This window comes from Pelophylax lessonae (genome assembly GCF_965119305.1).
Source record: "Pelophylax lessonae genome assembly, chromosome: 8".
NCBI classification, from domain to species: Eukaryota; Metazoa; Chordata; class Amphibia; order Anura; family Ranidae; genus Pelophylax; species Pelophylax lessonae.
In genome coordinates, this window is record NC_138775.1 from 54,947,004 (window position 1) to 54,967,585 (window position 20,582).

The 20,582-nt window shown below is 38.9% G+C and overlaps 1 protein-coding gene across 8 annotated transcripts in view; it reads right to left on the reverse strand.

Moving 5' to 3' along the window:
- Nucleotides 1-9,101: 9,101 nt before the first annotated feature.
- The window catches only part of MAGI1 (membrane associated guanylate kinase, WW and PDZ domain containing 1), a gene marked incomplete at its 5' end in the record, with an annotated part of 797,934 nt that continues 786,453 nt past the window's right edge, over nt 9,102-20,582 (reverse strand). For 6 of the 8 annotated variants that reach the window (XM_082266002.1, XM_082265998.1, XM_082266000.1 and 3 more), the window contains 3 exons: nt 9,102-10,452; nt 16,321-16,459; nt 18,838-18,987. In XM_082266002.1, coding sequence (XP_082122128.1) covers nt 9,647-10,452; nt 16,321-16,459; nt 18,838-18,987 — 1,095 coding nt within the window. In that variant the 3' untranslated portion in view covers nt 9,102-9,646. Of the gene's footprint in view, nt 10,453-12,136; nt 12,226-16,320; nt 16,460-18,837; nt 18,988-20,582 lie in introns of all 8 variants that reach the window. The other 2 variants (XM_082266004.1, XM_082265999.1) reach the window with 2 other exon arrangements.

A 20,582-nucleotide genomic window follows, 5' to 3' on the forward strand; every position in this document is an offset into this window, starting at 1 on the left:
GGAATGGGCTCGCTGGGATAATGGCCGAGCGGCTGCATTTTCATTTTTCCGGCTAAGAAAATATCTATTTTTTCTGAAAGAATTTGAGTGTCCTTGCAACTTCCTCTGCACTGAGCTAACATCTCAAACAATTTTATCAGCTTTTCTTAACTGTAGAACACTTTCTTCCTATGTATGAGTTGGGGTGGTTGTAGTCCAAAAGTAGGAGAGAAGCCTATGATGACCACACTGCTCCTCTGTAAAGTAGAGTTGAGTGTCTCCCTAGGACAGAGATCGTGCTAGTGGCAGGATCACTAAGGGAAAAAAAACGTATGATGCTATCATGCATTTATTAAAAATAAATATATTTTAAATGCAATAGGTACAGTATAAGCAGCTAAAATTAGCTTGGCATCAGCCTCCTCTAATTCCCTGTGCACTAAAAAAGGATAGAGAGAGAAGGGTTAGAAATACAAGTCAATCAGGTGTGCTGGAAGTGTACTATATACCAGTGATAGACAACCTTTGAGAGGTGGACCTACCCGAACAACATGGAGGAAGCCAAAAGATCCCTGGGATGCGGCGCCTTTTTAAAAAAACATACCACAGTAGTGTCCTCTGTCCCCCTGCACATCACTCCCCCCCCCCCCCCCCAGTAATATCCTCTGTCCCATTCACAACTTGCCTCAAAGCAGTGTATTCTGCCCCTTCATAGCAGTGTACTCTAATCCCCTTTAATTACCCCCCCCCCCTGTACTGTCCTCTGCCCCCTTCACATCATCCCCCACAGTAATGTTCTCTGCCCCCTTCACATCACCCTCACACCGTAGTATCCTCTACCCCTTCACATAAACCACCTCCCACAATAATGTCCTCGTCCCTCTGCCTTCACACACCCTTTACATCACCCCTCTACTGTAGTGTCCTCTGTCCCCTTCACATTACCCCCCCCCCCCCACGGCACCCCATTGGAGTGTCCTCTGTCCCCTTAACATCACCCCCCCCCACACACACACACATAGACACACAGCAGCGTCCTAGCTTCCCTCTCCTACCCTACACACAGTACAACAGCAAAGTGGAGAGTGGGAGGCAGCGCAGTTCTGGATGAGGGAGGGAGCTGTCAGTTAACCTTTCACAGTACTAAGCTGGTGATTGGTTGTTAGGACTGCCCTGTGTTCTAGCAACCAATTTAAAAGGTTAACTGGGGCAGTTCCTACTCCTGCCCTTCATCCAGAACTGTGCTGCCTCCTGCTCTCCTGTGAGGAGGAGAAAGGCGGGATCTTAGGGGAAGGAACGGCAAAGCAGGGATGTGTTCACGATCTACCCGTCACCTGCCCACGGTCAACAGGTAGATCATTTTCAATGGGTTGCCAACCCCGCTATATACTGACAAAAGGGGAAGAGTAAGCAGAGGGATTACCTTGTCAGTATGCTGCTCCTCCTTTACTGTTCAATCACAGGCTGGGTGTGGGGAGTTGAACAAACAGTACTACACAACTGCAGCACAGAGAACTCTGGTCACCAATATGGCTGTGCTGTCTAGCAGGACTTTGTAATTCTCAGCACAGGATGGGAAGGCATAAGTACGTTTTGGCATTTAAACAGCCCTGATATGTGTTTCAACTGTGAATTAGGCTAACGATTACCTTCTGGTGAGAATGAAGCATGGCTCAGTACAACAGAAATTATCGTTCTTTACAAGAGGCACTGGAAACTCCAAAGACACAGGTATCTTTTCTTTGTTATACTGGTCTTCATACCAAGTTTTTTTTTATAAATGTTCTCATTCTCTTACAAACAAATGATCTTAACACTAAAATGGATCTAAACTTAAAAACAAAAATGTAGTATATCGCAGTCTTTAGATGTGGTGGCTGCATTAATTTCTTTAACAGGGTATTTTCCATTATTTTCACCTGCCCAGTCTTAGGGGGACATTGCTCACTTTCTGTAATGAATTCATGGGGGCGCTCAGCAGCATTACCACCAAAGTCTGCTCTCCTAATTTGGACTACAAACCCCCTGCTCTTCTCATCTCAATTATATAGGGCGAAAGACTTTTGTAATTCACAGAAGATAGCTGGAAAGGTTGATACATTATTTGAGAGACCAGTTCACAAAAGGTAACAAGGGAATATGAATTCTGGCAGGATCAACAGGTCTTTTTGTACTTTTAGTGTACTGAGAAAAAGAAAACGAATGCAATCATCCCATCAAAAAACAAAAATAAACCTGATGAACATCAATATAATACATTCTTGTTCTTGGGTTTAGATTCTTTAAACCACTTGCCGACCGCCCTGTAGCAGTTTAACGTACGTGATCCTGCACTTCCGGGTAGCGGACACGAATGCACGCCGCCGCCGGCTCGCTTCTGCTGTGATTATACACAGCGGGTACTGAAGACTCGATGTCCGCTGGCATCCACTGATTGTTCGGTACAGGGGCAGAATGCCATTCTGTCAGTCGGGAAGGCATGGATCCTATGTATCTGCAAAGCAGGGACATCGATTCATGTCTTCACCTAGTAAAAGAACCTCCCAAACTGTACAAAAACACTGCCTAGGCACACAGTTAACCCGTTGATCGCCCTTGATGTTAACCACTTCCCAGCCAGTGTCATTAGTACAGTGACAGTGCATGTTTTTAGCACTGATCCCTGTATTAGTGTCACTGGTCCCCAAACAATTGTCAAAAGTGTCAGTGTGCGATTTGTCTGCCACAATCTTGCAGTCCCGCTACATATCGCGGAGTGCTGCTATTACTAGTAAAAAAATAAAAATAAACTAAAATTCCATAAATATATCCTATAGCTTGTAGATGATTTAACATTTGCACAAACCTATATTTACGCTTTTTGGGATTTTTTTCTTTTACCAAAAATATGTACTAGAAAACATATTGGCCTTAGTTGATGAAGAAATTTGATTTTTTTTTCACTGAATATGTTTTATAGCAGAAAGTAAAAAAATATTGTTTTTTTTTTTTCAAAATTGTTGGCCTTTTTTTGTTTATATTGCAAAAAATAAAAAACGCAGAGGTGATCAAATACCACCAAAAGAAAGTTCTATTTATGGGGGGGGGGGGGGAAGGACACTTATTTGTGTACAGTGTCGCACGACTGCGCAATTGTCAGTTAAAGTAACACAGTGCCATATCACAAAAAAATGGCCTGGTCATGAGGGAGGGTAAATCTTCTGGAGCTAAAATGGTTGCTTTCTCTTTTCCTTACGGGAAAAAAAAGGAAAAATAGGGGCTTTTTGTGTAGGTTCTTACATTACCCCAACATTTAAACTCTTGTCTTAAAGCGGAGTTCCGGCCACAAAATTGACATAATCGATTTTGTGGCCATCCGCTTGCTTTTTGTCACCTGAAAAAGAAATGGATAGTTACGATTTTTTTTTTTTGTTTACTTACCTTGTTATTGAAGAAAAATATACTCACCTTTCTTCCACTTCCTCCCTCTGCTGCCGCGACCCGCACCGTCACTTCCTCTTTGCATTGATTCCTGGGAGCTGAACGTCATCGCTCCCAGGAATCAATGTGCCTGCACCGACCCTGTTCGTCACTTCCGGTGCGGCGCCTTATTCCCTGCTAAACAGCTTCTGGGCATGCCCAGAAGCTGTGGAGGGATGACGTGCCCTCACCAGAAGTGACGAGCGGGGCCGGTGCAGGCGCATTCTGGGAGAAGAGGACATGGAAGAGGACGCAGAAGAGGATCGCGCTGGCTTCAGCTGCCCACATCCAAGATGGCAGCGCTGGAGAAGATATTTTCAAGGTAAGTATTTCTTCTAAAAGGTAAGTGCGACCAGGGACAGTACAGAGGCTATCCATTGTAGAATGTACTAGCCCTGACTGTCCCGGGGGTATTTTTATTGAAAAAAAAAAAACTTTGTGGCCGGAACTCCGCTTTAAGTCTTGATAACTACAATTTATCTTTGGAGAAAATTTTTCTAACTCTGCTATAGCTAAATGCACACCTAATGTAGGAGGTCAGGAAAAAAAAGCAGTTCCTCCGTTTTTTCTTTCTTTAAAATATGAAGTTGATAGGTTAGAGCTCACAATAACAGTGCAATTTGTTTTATACAACAAATCTGAAACCATGGATTGGCTGGACATATTAGATGGCATTAGTCTTCAGTGATATATATGGAAACTTGGAATAGGAAGTGCTGGGGATCCAAATTTTTATATTATTGTCCATGATGTAAAATGTTTTTTACAAAAAATATTTTGGATATGCTGAGGTGCCACCCTTGGAGTTATGCCAAGTTACTTTTAGACTTGGTCTGCTTTAGGGACAGACTCATTTTTCTATTTATGGTGGAACTATGAACAAGATTAAAAATACCATAAATGATATAGCCAGCCTCTTGCATTAACAGAGCAGTTTTGTTTTTCTGGGTTTCTCCTTTACCATAGCTTTAATACCTGCTGATCCCGTTTACCTGTTGATCCATGGACTTACCACTTCCTATAAAAGCCAATTGTTCAGCAACTGTAGTAGGTACAAAGATATAAATCAAACACTACGTACAACAGGTCAGCTTTTATTCATATTGCTTAAGTCTTTTAATTACTAACAAATAAGTGATTTAAAAAAAAATTTGTTGTGTTTACCCTCAGCCTATTGTAGGCTATACCAAGGCTATACCAATTTATAGCAATCTCAGATATTTTAAATCTTAACAGAGAATAACAGATATAATACTTATAACATACACCATATGTGACGCCACTTCAATCCGTTTAAAGGATAACTAGACTAACTTATGAGTCTCCGGATGACCAAGATTTTTTGGTAACAGTTTTAAAAAGTTTGATACTGTTTTAACGATTTGTGATCATCCCTCCTTTTTGGCCTAAAAGTCCCGCCTTTTTCTTTCTTATGTGATTTGTCCGTTTTAAAAAGTTGTCTTATGCAGCAGTTATTTTTATTTTTTTTGAGCCAGGTATAATTCATAAGTCCTCAGACAACTATATAGATTCATCAGCTGATTTAAAAGAATCACTTCTCTTGCAGTAAATATCTTTATTTGAGCCAGGATACACTCAGGTTTACTTTGAACTTTCCAAAACAAAAAAAAAAACTGGTAACTGAAGTTAAAGTGATACTAAACACACACTGTTTAATTTACATTGTTCCTTCTGGCACTGTAATTATTTTTTAAAAAAAGTACCTTTTTCCTATGTGATATACAGCGGTCACATGACCCAGATCTTTCCCAGCCTGTCTGCAGGAAAATATAAGCAGGAGGAGGTTCAAATACATAAATATAAATAAACAGTTTTATATTTGCATGCAAATATATACTTGAAATTAAATCTTTATTATTTTGTGGAGATAACATGGTGTGAATGGATTTCTGTCAGTCACAGGCTGGGTCACACCCCTCCAGCCTGGCTCTTTGAATACTAGGGAGGTAAAGCCAACATCAATCAAGATGTAATACCCTGTCCCCATTGTGTTTAGCCGGTTAGTGAGCTTGGAGGAGGAAGGAGGGAGTGGGCTGTCATTTACCACTGTGTATACCCCCCACACTGGGAGAACATAACAGCTCCATGGGAGCACAGTCAGCAGTGTTGATGGGGGAAATTGAACAATTATCTTTCTTGCAAGAATAAAAGAAAATCGCATCACCCATGGCCTGCTTTAGGCTTTAATTTGTATGTCTCTTAAAATTCAATATATACTTACACATCCATAGACGACTACCCTGTCCCCAGTGTAACAATGCTGTTGTGCAATTTCTTTACAAAACAATCTGCAATGTCAAAAAATAAAAAAAACAATCTACCTGCTATATCAACAGTTAATACACAGTTCTGCTACTGGGAAAAGTAGGCAGAAGAGGGGTTCAGAAAAACAAAAACGAGTGTTAATGAAAGTGACAAACCATATTATATATTGTCATTTTTTATTTTTATTTTGCCCAAAGTTACACTTTAAGGCTCAATGTCAGCCAGGGCCATAATTGTGCGATGGGGCCCCACAGAAAAAACATTAAAATTCTCTGTTGCTTTTCTAATTTCAATTGCAGGTGCACAGCTGATTGATAATTATTGAAACCACTCCCATTAGACCCATTTAGCACAGGGGCACAGATGAACAAACAGGGATTTCTTCAGAATAACCAAATCTGCAACAAAGGTTGTTAAAATCTTGTAATGTATGTAGATCTCCCAGAGGGGAATGTTTTTTCTCAACAAAAGTGGAGTTACTCTTTAATACTTTCTATACATTAAAGGTAAAAAAAAAAACGTCTTGGTCACAGACTCTCCCCCTCACCCCTATTATACATAGCTGACCCCATTGTGATCCAGTACTGAGCATTAGAGCTGCGGCTCTCCTGGCTTTGTCCCTCCTACCTGGGCAGATTGATAGGAATCTGGCAAATAGTTAATCAACTCCAGTGATGAGGGATCAGGGGACGGGGCCAATGTCTGTGTCCATGGACGCAGCAGCGGGGCTCGGGAGCGAACCCACAGGAGTTCCCCCATGGGAATCGGTTTCCTAAGGGAGCAACAGCAAGAGAGGAGGAACCAGGAGTGCCAGCAGGGAACCTTTACAATCACTCTAAATCCTGAGCTGGAGGAAAACAAAGAAAACTCTAGAAGAGTGGATTGAACGAAAAAAAAAAAAATATTCAATTCCCCTGTGCACACATTTGATGTGGTTGGGAGAATCCTTACTGCTGTGGTATTGTATTCTGACAACAGTGTGCCTTCCCCACCATTAGAATAAAATGACCAGTATTGCCTGCTATGGCACGGATTGTTCTGGAAAACTCCAAATGGGCTGATTGTACACAAGTCAATCAATACATAGATTAACTTGTGTACAACTAGCCTGCCCATGCATGGATCAAAATTCATCCGGTCCCTGCTGAACTGGCCAAATTTTGATCCATGTATGACTGGCTTAAAATGAAAAGCCAGTTCTTCATTGTGGAAACCCAAGTTTGATAGGGGCCTGTGTACATAAACTTTGCTTACTTCAGAACCGTTTATCTCTATGCATGGCAATGGTACTGAAAAAGCAGCTCAGAAAATGGTCAACTGCATGACAGATGCACCGTTGAAGGAACTTGGATGGAACTCTTTGAAGCATTGCAAACTAAACTCAGATGCAAGCTGAATGCACCAACACAAGCCCTAAGAGTATGTAGAGCTAGCCGGACTCTTTGCTAGTACTGGTCATCCAACTTTAAATTCATGAAGATCACTCAAATGTCTTCATAACCAGCACACCAGCACATTTAATTTCATCCGCTCATATGCAAGATAAGAATTACATGCAGAACTTCAGCTTTCATAAGACAAAAGGTACATTTTGTATTGAAAACTTTATTTATAATAAAAATAGCATTCACAGACTTGCTTGTCTAGCTACATACATTGTGTATTGCCCCATGTCAGGAAGCCTGTATTTGCAAAGTCAATCACCTTCAATCAAATCAATGTCATAACTCCCATAGGTTTAAATAAAGCAGTGTTATGAACAGTGTCAAATAGATCTATGCATAGTGTTTCAAAACAAAGATTGGCCCACAAACCTCTTTTTCTTCAAGACAAAAAGAAAATCAAAAATTAAAAAATAACACCATAGACTGGGTACAAGATATGACCATTGAAGAATGTATACAAGTGATACAAGTGCTTTATACTTGACAAGCAGGTCCACAAATGCCATAATCTAGTCCCAATCTTGAAGCAACGAACACTTCCAGGTCACTGCGATGGCATCCGATTCCCAAAAAGAAAACACCTTTACATACCTGATTCAGTTTACATTAAAATATATTCCTGATTCATAATTTTTTCTTCATTCTCAGAAATATAAACACATCACATTCCTCTCATGATTTTTTTTCAGAATAAAGTATCTTTTATACAAGGAAAAAAAGCTTTTTTTGTTATTTCAACAGGCTTGAATAATTACAGTTTCACCTCTGTACACACAATGATTGGCCATTATTTTGTACAGTACCATAGCAACAACAGTGATAGACTTGCAACGCTCATTCACGTCAGTATGTTTTTTTTTCTTTGTTTTTTTTTTAATGTACAAATGCACTGTAAGTGTGGCATGTTTGGAGAAGTGGCAGACATTTCGGCTCAGCTAGGCAGTAAAGCAATATGTTAGATTGAAAATATGCAGCAGTTGTGACACCATCTGCTGTTAGTTACCTAGATTATATATATATATATATATATATATATATATACATAAAAGAAATGGGCCATGCAACAAGACCTGCATGTCACAACATCTTCCATTTGAGCACCATGGTTCGCCCATCTTGACCATAACATTAAACTAGGGGACAGCAGACTATTGTAGATCAGTGATCTCCAACCAGTGGTGTGTGGGATACCTATGTTACTAGCCCAATTGGATATTGATCTTGGCTTCCTCTGATTACAGGGCTAAGATTTAAAGCTAGTTCTGTATTATGTAACTATTTGAAATGAAAATAGGTTACTAAAGGCTTCTAATTAGTTGATATTTCTAGCAAGGGTGCCACTTTTTAGTCCTAATGGCAAACTGGCAACCTCTTGGAAACTGATAGGTTTTTGTAATTATTAGGTTGGCATAGGATCCAAATTTTTCAAAAACGAAAAGATCCTCAAGAGTTGATATTTTTTAGTATATTTCACTTAGGTCACCAATACTTCAGTTTCTGGAAAGCAGCAAAAGAGCTGCCTTACTCCAAAGATTGTAATTTCAATAGAAACATTTTGTGCTTTTCTTGCAAGGTTCAAAAATTCAGGTTTTTATATCTGCACAACAGACCTTTGTTTGAATTAGGACCTGTGGAGGTCTAGTGGTTCTAAACACTTGAGCTTGTTAAGTGCCCATGGAAGGCTATTTGGTATAATTCCCATCTCCGACCTGGTTTATTGTTAGTGGCTGTATAGTGCAGTACAGACATGCAGGTCAATTTTGCAACCTGCTCTGTGCTATACGTTATAAAATATTGGGGATCACTGCTCTAACCTAATAGACTGCTAGTCTCTGAAATGCTATGTAATCGGCAACTGCCAAGTATTTTCAGCTAATGTCTTAACCAATCTACTGCAGGCCCATCTAGCGATCCGGTAACATAGCTTTTTTTGAAGTGTGCTTATTTATCTCCTTCATTGAAATAGTAGTCTTGATTATCCTCCATTAGATCAGTTAGACGGATACAAAATTCTTCACAATTGTTTCCACATTTCATAATTTCTTACCACCGACCTATAGAATTCTAATTACATCGGTTGTCAATTCAGATAACAGTCAGAAAAAAAAATTTGATGATGAAGCCTAGCCAAAAATGAGGAAAAAAAAAAATCTTACAGTTTACTGTCCAGTGCCATGAACATGTTCTACAGATGTAAGAAATAAAAGTTCAAAAGTGAACAAAGTCAATAAAATACCTCCTTGAAGAGCATGTTATATCCCTTAGGGGTTTACATTTGGCAAATAACTTAAAAAAAGATACATCAAAAATACTTTCTTTAATATACATCAGGCACAACACTCTGTAGTAAGGTTTCATCTGCATAAAACATTTCCATGGTAGTACAGGGTCATTACGTGTTGGGTGCTAAGACACTATAAAGAATTTTTGTTATGAAAGCCTCCCAATGGAAAGGCTGGAATGTGACATCAGATTGATCAGATACTGAGGTCTGTGCTACATTCCTTATAGAGTCTCCTCCGTTGTTCTGGGGGATGTCTAGCATTTTTCATAGTATCAGACTTCAGACTATGATCATCCCGGTCTCGATTGCTGGATTTTTGATCTCTGCTTCGTCTGTCTGGAGATCTTTCCCTCCTCCTTTCATGAGACCTTTCTCTCCTTCTTTCAGGGGAGCGGTCCCGTCTTCTGTCAGGAGATCTTTCCCTTCTTCTGTCAGATGACTTTGCTCTTCTTCGTTCAGGAGAACTTTCTCTTCTTCGATCCGGGGATCTTCTTTGATCCATAAAGCGATCCAGAGACTTTCTTCTACGGGTGGGTGACCCATCTCTTTTTCGCACAGGTGACCTTTCCCTAGTTCTTTGAGAAGAACCGTCTCTCCTTCTCTCATGACGTTCTTTTTCTTTCCTTTCTAAAGTGTCTTCAGCACTCCTTGTCCCATCAGTTCTCTTGTCAGGAGACATTTTTTTCTGTCCATTGACTGCCATTCTTTCCCCTTGCCTTGGCCGCCTGGCCTCGGGAGACCTTTCCCTTCGGCCACTCTGTACAGAATAATTTTTAGAGGACCCATTCCAAGTGTGATGGTCATTATATTGTCTATTGTAGTCCCTGTTGCCCTTAGGGTCTTTGATGTGAATCCGTTTTTCTTCATGCTGTAATGACTTGTGGGTATTTGGTGGGTAACTGAACTCCAATGGCATGGGATGTCTCTCTGATGGCAAAGTGTTCATTTTCGAAAGATTTTGTGAGCTGGCTGTGGGGCTGTTCCTGTCACTGCTGGCTTCTGGAGAGGAAAAATAAAATTAGTTTTGTGTATACATGAAAAAAAAAAAAGACTTTATCCCTTTAGTTAGTGTATGCAACACACGTTTGTTAATGCAGTCAGCAGAAGTATTAACTGAAGCCTGTTAAATTTATTGACAAATGTATTTATTGAATGCCTGCATTAGTGAATGTTGGTTTTTAAAACTACCTTTTATTGCCAATGTAACAGTTCTGTTGCCCTAAAAAGTTATAACAGTACTCATTAGTACTGCAGTAATACCAATGTTTCTGGAAGAGTAATTCTGGGTCTTTTGTCTGGATCATTTATTGCATCATGAGGCTTTTGGTGGTGAATTCCATTCTTGAGGAAATAAGTAGATCCCGGAGTAGGGTAATTTGTAGAATAAAATGATCATGTTTACATCTAGCAGTAAATCAATTTCCCCTTAAGAGAACCAGTCACTGATAGGCATCTGTAATATTCTTGATTCCTTGCTCTTGAATTATTGTAATAATGCAGTCTTAGTTCTCAAGGGTCACCTGATTTAGATCATTCACTACTAATCGTTCCCTGTCAGAACAGAAGTGACAGAAAAGAGGCTTAAGGCTGCAATATTAGCATCATAAAGCAACCGTTACTTAAAAAAATTTCCAAAAAAAGACTCTTTATATTTTACTTTCTGGTGGCCAGTGTGGAGAATATTCCAGGTGTCTTGTATGCCTGGTCACTCAGTGTGTGCTGTGGTTTCATTCTAACAGCACTTATTTTACTACTTTGTCCTGTAGTGATGTAGGTGTTGGCAGATGGAACCACAGAGCGTAGTGGGGAAACAGGAATCCGACACAATGGAGAGTGTCAGATGTTGATGATTCTCCTGGCACAGGAGCCAAGTGAGGCCTTGCCATCTGCTGGAAAGGTATATATTAGGAGTCCTCTTTTTAGGTTGCTTTTTATAGAATTGTCAGTCACTCTAGGAATAGATATTCAGATTCCTACACATGTCCATAAATGAATGGTTCATTTTAAAGCTTTCAGTAGTGCACCAGCTTATACTTGCCAATGACAAATACCTTTTTAAAATCCTAGGAAACGTCTGTTCTAGTATGATTTAACCTATTACCCAACTTCTATTACTCAACTTATCTGCTGTCAACATTTTTCTGTTGAAGTTTCATTCACGTGATCTCGGGACTATTTTAATTTTGATCACCTAAGAATTTTTCCAATACACTGTAGCCTAGATCAAGAAACAATACTGTCAATATGTCATGCAAGTTTAGGGTAAAACATAGCATGCTTTACCTATATCAACATAGTACAAACTGTACAGCTACTTTTTGCTCATCTAAGGGCTTGCTCAATCTATAAAGACATAAAAACAAGGCTAAATTCACACTTCACTTTGTCAAACAACAAAACTGGTAGAATTGCATCTTTAAGACTGGCCACCATGCTTGCCACCATACTGATTTCATAAAAACTTGCCAGACATTAAGCTTGCAAGCAAACTTTTTGGAATATGGTTGCGATGGATTCACAGGGCTTGCATCAGAAACATCCAGTATTGTACTTACATGTGTGGATCAGAGAAATGTAGTGTGTTCATGAGTTACTGGACAAGTAGAAAGTTTAGCAAAGCACAAGCAAAGGGTAATTATTAGGCCACAGCACAGAAACACCTAGGATTGACTTAGCTACAAACCGTAGTTTGATTTTGGCCCATTAGGTAGATGCAAGGCTCTCCGAGCTTGTCATTTCTCATACATGCAGCGATATTAGGAGGTATCATCGCTGAGGAAGGCATAGCCCCGCACCAAGACAAGTGAAGAAGAAGAGAGAAGGAAAGAGAAAAAGTAGAAGATTTAGAAACCCTATGAATCGAAAGAGGAAAGGAGAAACAGATTTATTGAATCTTCATAATTCATAGGATGGTTTTATTTTTAGTTCCGACCAAGTTGGCTAGGTGACATCCAAATAAGGCTGTGAAAATTGCGAGTTCTATTGTGACATTAGGCATCTAGAATGTGTTTTTTTTTTTTTTTTTTACAGACAAGACTATAATAAATATATTTTTCAAAAAATCAAAAAACGGGGTAACAGATTAACAGGTTGCCAGAAAAAAAAAAATGAACATTTACATTCAACGAAAAAAAAAAAGAGAGTGTAGATATATACAAGTCCACAGCAGACCACAACATTAAAATTAAATTACAAAAAAAAAAAAAAATACAGCCTCACTATGAAGCATGTTCCATTAAAGAGGTATTACGCTGGAACTTCACATTTGTTATAATGGGGAGCATGAAACAAATGACCCCCTGTAATGGTTTATACCTGTACAGCTTTTAGCAGCAAAACTTTCAAAGTCTCTGCATTATATTATTTTTAAAACAAATAAATTAGTAAAGCAAAACGTTTGCTGAAAAGTCAATTGGCTTCCCATCTGTCTTAGTGAGGGGTGCAACAGACATGTATTGAGGCAAACCCCCTCAGGAACAAGACAGTTTATACAATGGGTACTTAACAATACAGTGCATCTTTAACGAGGAACCATTAAAATAATGGACAATAAAAATATATACATAAAATAGTTGCATACAGCAAGATATTTCTGAACAATTCAATGGGATAGTATTTTTTGATGAGGGTGATGTTGTGACTGATGTTAAGACTGTGCACAATCTTCATTATGCTTCTTAGTCTATACAAATGTACAGAATGGGAAAAAAAATGAAAAACACTGCAATTGTTTTCTAAATAGAATCAGATACAGTTGGCAACAGTTCTGTTAAAGGGGAAGTATCATGATTTCTATAAAAATTATAAAATTATACTGCCAAGCTAACTGAAACATCTGTGGGAAAAAAAAAATCGAAATTTGTAATTACTGATATCACAGTCCTGACTTTTTTCCTAATAAATCTTTCCAATTCAAGCAGCTGTAGCTTAAAAAAAAAAAGTTTTTGTTATAAAGTGGATAACTGTCTTAAATGCTCAATATCAACTAGACCCTTCCCTCCCCTACGGAGAAAAGTAAATGATACAAAGTACAACAAGTGTACCACTATCAGCAATGAATAACTTGGCAGATAAGGGCACCTGTTTGAACATGTGCAGGTATCTCCCTGTAGATAACCTACATGTATCACATCCACCAAATGAAACCCCAACCATTAATACAAAGTTGGATGCCTTTTTATGATGCCCAGCCCACACCTTCCTCCTATTTTATTAGGTGGCAAGCACCTCCTTAATTCCACTGATATATGGATAATTGGTCAAACATTTCCTGTTTATTGTCTGAACCCATTTATTGATATTTCCAAGTGTTTGTACTTGTGATGTAGTTGAATTCGGGGGTACCCTAAGAATTGTTCTTGCACAGTGCCCTTCACTGACTTTCTCTGCCACTGGCGCTAATGCTGTGCTCAGCCAGGAAGCCCCTCCAAAAACCTACAATTTCATAGTAAGTTGTTAGGCCAAGGGTTTAGGAAGACAAAAATATTTCTAAAGTACCATTTCCCCACCGGCCTTTCGTTTTTTTCTGGGATGCTTAGAGATAATCAAATGACAGTAAATACGTTAAAAGCTGTTCCCTGATGTGTTCACCCAAAAAATAGTATACTCCCATTTCAGACAAAAAATAATATTGTACTATGTTAGCCAGCAACATGGTAAATAATTTGGATTGGTTAAAAAATATTTTTTTTTTTTACACGTATGTTTTTCGCAAGGTTCTGGTGCATTGAAGACCCTTTGTCACATTGGTTTACAAATGTTTTACATACTCTTGATGAAGAGCACTGGTAATCCAAAAGCTTGGAATGTAAAATATGTTTGGTAGCGATTAAATTCAATTTTTGGCAGTTTTTTTTCCCTTTTGAAAAATATTTATCATTATCAATAAGATAGAAAACAAAGCAGATAATTCCCCTTTAAATCAAACTGGACCCGGTGATATCAAATACAAGTCTAGTGTTGAATTGAGCCATAAAGTGCTGCAACAAAGCTTACTCCTCACCACAGCGTACTTCCATAGCTCCTGAAAATCCTCGGCAAACGTTGACTTTAAGGAAGTCTGCATTTGCATCAGATTTTTATGGAGCTAAGTGTTGGGCAATTAGTTGTTTGGGACATGGAAATTTTCCCCAGAGCTGGAAGTTTGGGTTTTTTGGATGGTTGCAGCAGCAATTTAAAGGGGGTGAACTAAAATATTACCTTATAATAACTTTTAGTCAACACTACCCATACTATATCTTCAGCACAATTAATTTTAAAGCAACTCTATCACTACTGAATAGAAAGTAAAAAAAACCTCTCCTTTGTAAAAAAGGGTTAGGTCTTACCCCTCCCACACTGCTGTCTTCAAATGCTACACTCACTGAATATCTCCTGACCCCTACATCACTACAGGACACAGTAGTAACATAGCAGAACAGCAGAAGCTACGACACAGCACAGCAGAGGACCAAGAGTCCCACAAGCCTAGAACTGTGTCCATTGCAAAAATCCAGTGGGCAGCAAGAGGGGTAGGCATTAACCTTTCCTTTCCTTGGAAAGGAAGCGATTTTATGAACCTATTTTAAGTAGCAACTGAGTTGCATTAATTACAGACTATTTTCGTATAGCCTCTCAAATTTTTTTAAATGCAGTGTACAAAAAGTTTGGATTTAAATAAAATTTTTCTCTGCTAGGGGGTTAACACAAAGCTAGGAAATGATGCAACAAAGACCTGTAAGGCTATTCATAGGCATAAGATAAAGGAAAATGGATCTGCAGAAATTTAGTTTTTCAGCTATTTTCTAAAATTAAGTAAAATTTTGCATGTCTTTGCTTCTATAATCGATTAAACACACATGCACAATGTGCCTGCAAGAATTATTATGTTGTGATCTGGCATTATCATGTCATTGTCAAACAACATTCTCAGTAAAACACTCATTGTTTCATCCAGGAACAGACATATCTAGTACATATTTTTAAACAGGTATGAATAGCCTTAAGTCTTCTAGAACTCCCAATAATCAGTATCTATTCATGTATTTTCAAATGACCCAGTTATGGCAAAGTATAGAATGGTGACAAAAAAAATTGGGGGGGGGGGGGGGGGATAAAAATGGCTTCAGAACGGGTTTATAGAAACTTCAAAGACCTTTGGTTGGGACATGCCCTATACATAAACATATAGGAGCCATCAGCAATTAAATAGGAATATTTTACAATATACTGAATTTAGCACAGTATTTGCTAGAACATACTCTCGCATAAAATAGAATTATGTTTAGAATATTCAGTTCCCTGATAACATATATATCTCCATACTCTTTAAATAAATTTCCTTTTCATTTAGGCTTTGACAAATAAAATCTTTTTTTTTTTTTCTGGTTAAAATTATGCTGAAACAAGCAGGAATCAACAATTCACAAACATTATGTTTGCAGTGCAGGCAAATTAGGAAGAATTCATAAAGTGTGTGATTTCCAGTAAGAATGACAATTTTCTTTTGTAAATGGCGGATTCCTTATTTGTTACAAAAGAAGGATCAGAACAGTTTGGCACAGTTCAATACAGTAGAGTTTTAACAAATAGACTTTTTTTTTTAAGTTCCTCCTTCACCAAAAAGATGCTACGTTGCTTTTTTTTTTTTTTAAATCCTCATACTGAGCCCCAAAAGTCCACAGAAGCAAGCAGAGGTTGAGGAGAGCGGAAATTCAGTACAAGCGAAGCAATTAATCAGATTTCACAAGAGTTGGTAAGACACTGGTGATTTAAAGAAAAAAAATTTAAAGGAGAAAAAAGTATTTCCTGCTCCAGATTCTTGACAGAAAGAGATCATTCATGGAGTGATGGTAGGGAGCAAAGGAAGGTTTTCAGTGTTTGACCCACCATATTCCGGCACAGAACCATCTCCACGTTTCAGACTTAGACGCACTCGCCGACCGCCATTTTTAATCAGTTCAATTGCCCGAGTGTGCTTCATGTTCTTTGTGGTTTCTCCGTTGATTTCTAGAATCTCATCACCGACCTGTGAGAAGCAATGCATAACCTATTATTTCATTTGTTACCAAAAAAATAGGAAAGTGTTGGTCACAGTCTCTTTACCACTGCAATAACACTGAGATTGCCATCGCATCAAGTACAAAAGCAAGACTGCTGCAAAAATAACCTTGGCCTTTATGGATTCCTGTCACTTTTCTCATTGCGGATACACAATAATAGACTTTAGACTGATACACATGAAGTCTATTTTCTATCTTCTATTATTTTTTTAAAGGGCTTGGATAGTATGTTTTACCCATTTTTTTTGTATAGTATTACAGGAGTATTAGAAACAGAAATGGTTTAGGAAACTTTGTCCTAAAAAATACTGCTGTCAGGTATTTAAAGCAGCAGCTTCCAAGCCCCGTTCTTATGTCTAATATTGTGCCATTCTGATGGGCAATGTTCCAACATTTCCTGATGATGCTTGCCTGTTTCTTCCCACCTTCCAAATATTTCTTTTATAGGTAATACAAATGATTCTATTATACAAATAATTTTATATCAATTAAGTATTTACATGTTCTTAAGCAGCAAATGGGCTTTAAAACAATCTCCCACTAATCTCTGTAGCTGAAAGAACTGTAAAGCAATTCATCTTTAAATTGCTGAGTCATTGCTGGAAGGGGGGAGCAGGGTGAGCTGAGCTGCTAAGTCACTGTGGGGAAGGGGGGGGGGGGGTGAGCTGAGCAGTTGAGAGAACAATGTAGAGGACTTCAGTGCTGTTAACTTGTTTAACTTGTTGTGAAGCTTATTTAGGCTCCATGTATACTAGAGTTTTTCATAAGCTCAAAAAAGCTAGAAAAAAAATGCTGGATGAAAAATGCTAATATAATTTTTTGTGCCAGTTTCTAATATCATTTTAGAAGCTTTTAGAAGCGTTGGCATTTAATTAACGCTCTTGCAGTACATGAAGAAAAAAAAAAAAAAGCTGTTAATAGCATTTTAGTAGTGTTTAGAAGCAGTTAGGAGCAGTCAGCATTTTCTTCTGCTGAAAGAAACACTACAAAAAAAAAAAAATGTTCTATTCCTAGACGCTGAAGCTCAAAAAATGCTAACAGTCTAAAGTAGTATGGATGGACACATAGGATAAATTACTTTGCTTCTAGGAGCAGAATTAATGCTAATAACAGCTTCTAGGAGCTTAAAAAAACGCTAGTGTGCATGGAGCCTTACTGTTTGTTATAAATATGAAAAATGAAAGAATAGGACCAATTAAAAAAGAAAAAAACATTTGTTTAATACATGTATTTGAAGCAGGATGCATGTATATATCTATAAAAACAGAGCAATCTAACCACAATTGAAATACTAAAAGCATAAGCAACATAATTCTTTTCTATTGATATAATAAAAGAAAAATCAAATTAATACACTGACTCTAGAGGAGAAAAGATCGCAGCTGTGATGGTGTTGTCTTTTTTTTTTTAGCAGTTGCTTTTAGCAGTTAAATTAGTCTCCAAGAGAATGACAATAAGTGTAAAAGCAGGTTTGAAAGAAATGGCTTTCTTTCATCTAGACGGAATTATAAACCTGCACACAAAGTGACAATTATTTTGTTATAATTCTCAATCTAATGGATGCAGAAATTCCCCTCTAATTCTGCCACCTCATCTGAAAGAGATCTTTAGCTATGTGTGGAGTTCATTGTTTAAAGTCAACCACTGGCTTCTTTAATTTTCTGTAGATTTTAGTGGAGGGATCTCACTCTCCACTTTGGAACCTTGCTCCTCTTGCTACAACTCTGCCCCACCACCACTTCTTGCCAAATTCTTGAAAATAATTAAAGTTTAAAAAATGCAGTAAAAGTGGAACCCCTTTAAACTCCGAGAGGCATTAGGAACAGGCAATGCCACTTTTCAGCATCTACTAAAATAAATTAAAGGACAACTTCACCATTAGTTATCCATTAATATATCTCTTACCCCCCCCCCCTTCCCCAGTGCAGCCTTCCATCAATCAAACTTTTCACCAACATGGTCCTAGCCCGCTACTCTTCATACTGCACATGTATGTCACAATGATACTTTAGTATTGGGTGGCTGGGCACCAGTGGACTGAATCAATCATAGGCTTACTTTATCTCTTGCAGACAGACTACAGATGGAGCTCCCCCACAGGAGTTTGAGTTTCTGACTCCGCCCACAAGTCTATAATAAAAAAGTGTCACTCTCTAAGAACTACAGTCCCCAAATATTGACTTATTGTAAATATGCTGCAAGAGGTGGCAACTGCCTGAAGCCCGAAATATGGTTCAGACCCAATAAAGTCCCAGAACAATGTAAAAAGCCAGGATGTATTTAACAATTATACAAACATTAAGATTGCATTGATGAAAGGGAAAAGTGAAGCTTTCATACATACCCTCATCTTCCCACATCTCTCCGCAGGACCATCTTCTGCTAGACGTAGAACATAAAGGTCCATGTTATACTCCCGTCCCCCTCGGAGGCTGAACCCAAAACCTTTTGTTCCTTTATCAAGCTCTACTGTATAAAAGTCTGGCTCCTGTTGCTAAAGTAAAAACAAACAGAAAAAAAACAAGATATTGGTTACCTATTAAACACTGCTAACATTATTTGTATTCCTGTTGCCCTGCAAGTGCTCATTTTTTACATGAATTTGTAGTCTCAGCCTCTATTGTAGGAAACATCTGATTACCAGAACTCATTACAGAAAATACATGCAATTATCCATATTACCCTATTGAGGTCCAATGGGACTCTATGATAGGAAGTTAGCACAACCAAAGACATTTTGGCTCATAGGGAACTGATAAATAAGCTGCCTACACATATTAGATGGCAGAAGGATATGCAGGTATGGCCTGACCTCTGAAAGCTCTTTCTTACACACGATTGGTTGGAGGTGCATGATTATGCCTGTAGAAGAGGGGGGCACCTCTAGAAATGCCTGCCATCAGCTTACACTAACTGGCCAGATGTTTATGGACACTTTACCAGCACACATACCTATGTGGACCTCTCCGGACACCTCTCCAAATTATTGAGTTCAGGTGTTTCCAGTAATGGTCCAGCATATTAGACAACTGTACACTTCCAACTTTGTTGCAACAGACCTGGTAAAAGTAATTTTCTGTTCCAGCATGCTGTGTCCCTACAAAAAGCAAGCCCTATAAGGTATGGTTTGATGTGAAGGAACTTGGGAGGTCTGCAAAAATCAATCGCATGCAACTACCTGCTCAACCCATGCAACATTCAAGCAGACCTTCAGCCTCCTGAGGACGATCCCGACTCTCCACCCCTCCTCCCTTCCTTGGCAGGAATGTTTTTTTTTTTTTTTTGTATTGAAATTCTGCCCCACCTCCCCGTCATGTCACTCGCCTTAGGCAAATGACACACACACGGAGGCACGGCCTTTCATTCAAGAACAGGAGGAGGGGGTGGGCCTATTGACACTTCATCAATAGGCCCGCCCGCTGAACCCAGAAGAGCCAGTGGGCCACTCAATGACGTCAGAGAGAACATGGCGGTGCGTGGCCGGAGCTGTGGCCAGGCATGAGAGGATTCCAGCAAGTCAACGCTGGATCCACTGGATGGGTGTGTATCTGAAATGTGCAGATTCCCCCATCAGGTAAGCGGGGCCAAAAATAAATAAAAAATGGGAAGGTTGACTGGAGTTCCTCTTTAAATCCAGAAGGGGACCCCCTGCCGAATCCCAAAGCAATAAGTATGTGGAGGTCAGTACCAAAGAGAAGGAGAGTTTTGTATTTAAATTTTCAACATACACTGCTCAAAAAAATTAAAGGAACACTTTTTAATCAGAGTACATCATCAAGTCAATTAAACTCTTGGGATTTTGATCTGGTCAGTTAAGTAGCAGAGGGGACTGCTAATCAGTTTAAGCTGCTTTGGTGTTATTGAAATTAACAACGGGGTACTAGATGGGCAACAATGAGATAACCTTCAAAACAGGAATGTTTAAAAGTGAAGGCCACTGACATTTTTTTCCCCTTCTCTTTTCTTACTGTTTTTCACTAGTTTTGAATTTGGCTAGGGTCAGTGTCACTACTGGAAGCATTAGGCGATACCTGGACCCTATAGAGATCCGCACTGGCAGTCCAACTCCTCCAGGATGGCACATCAATA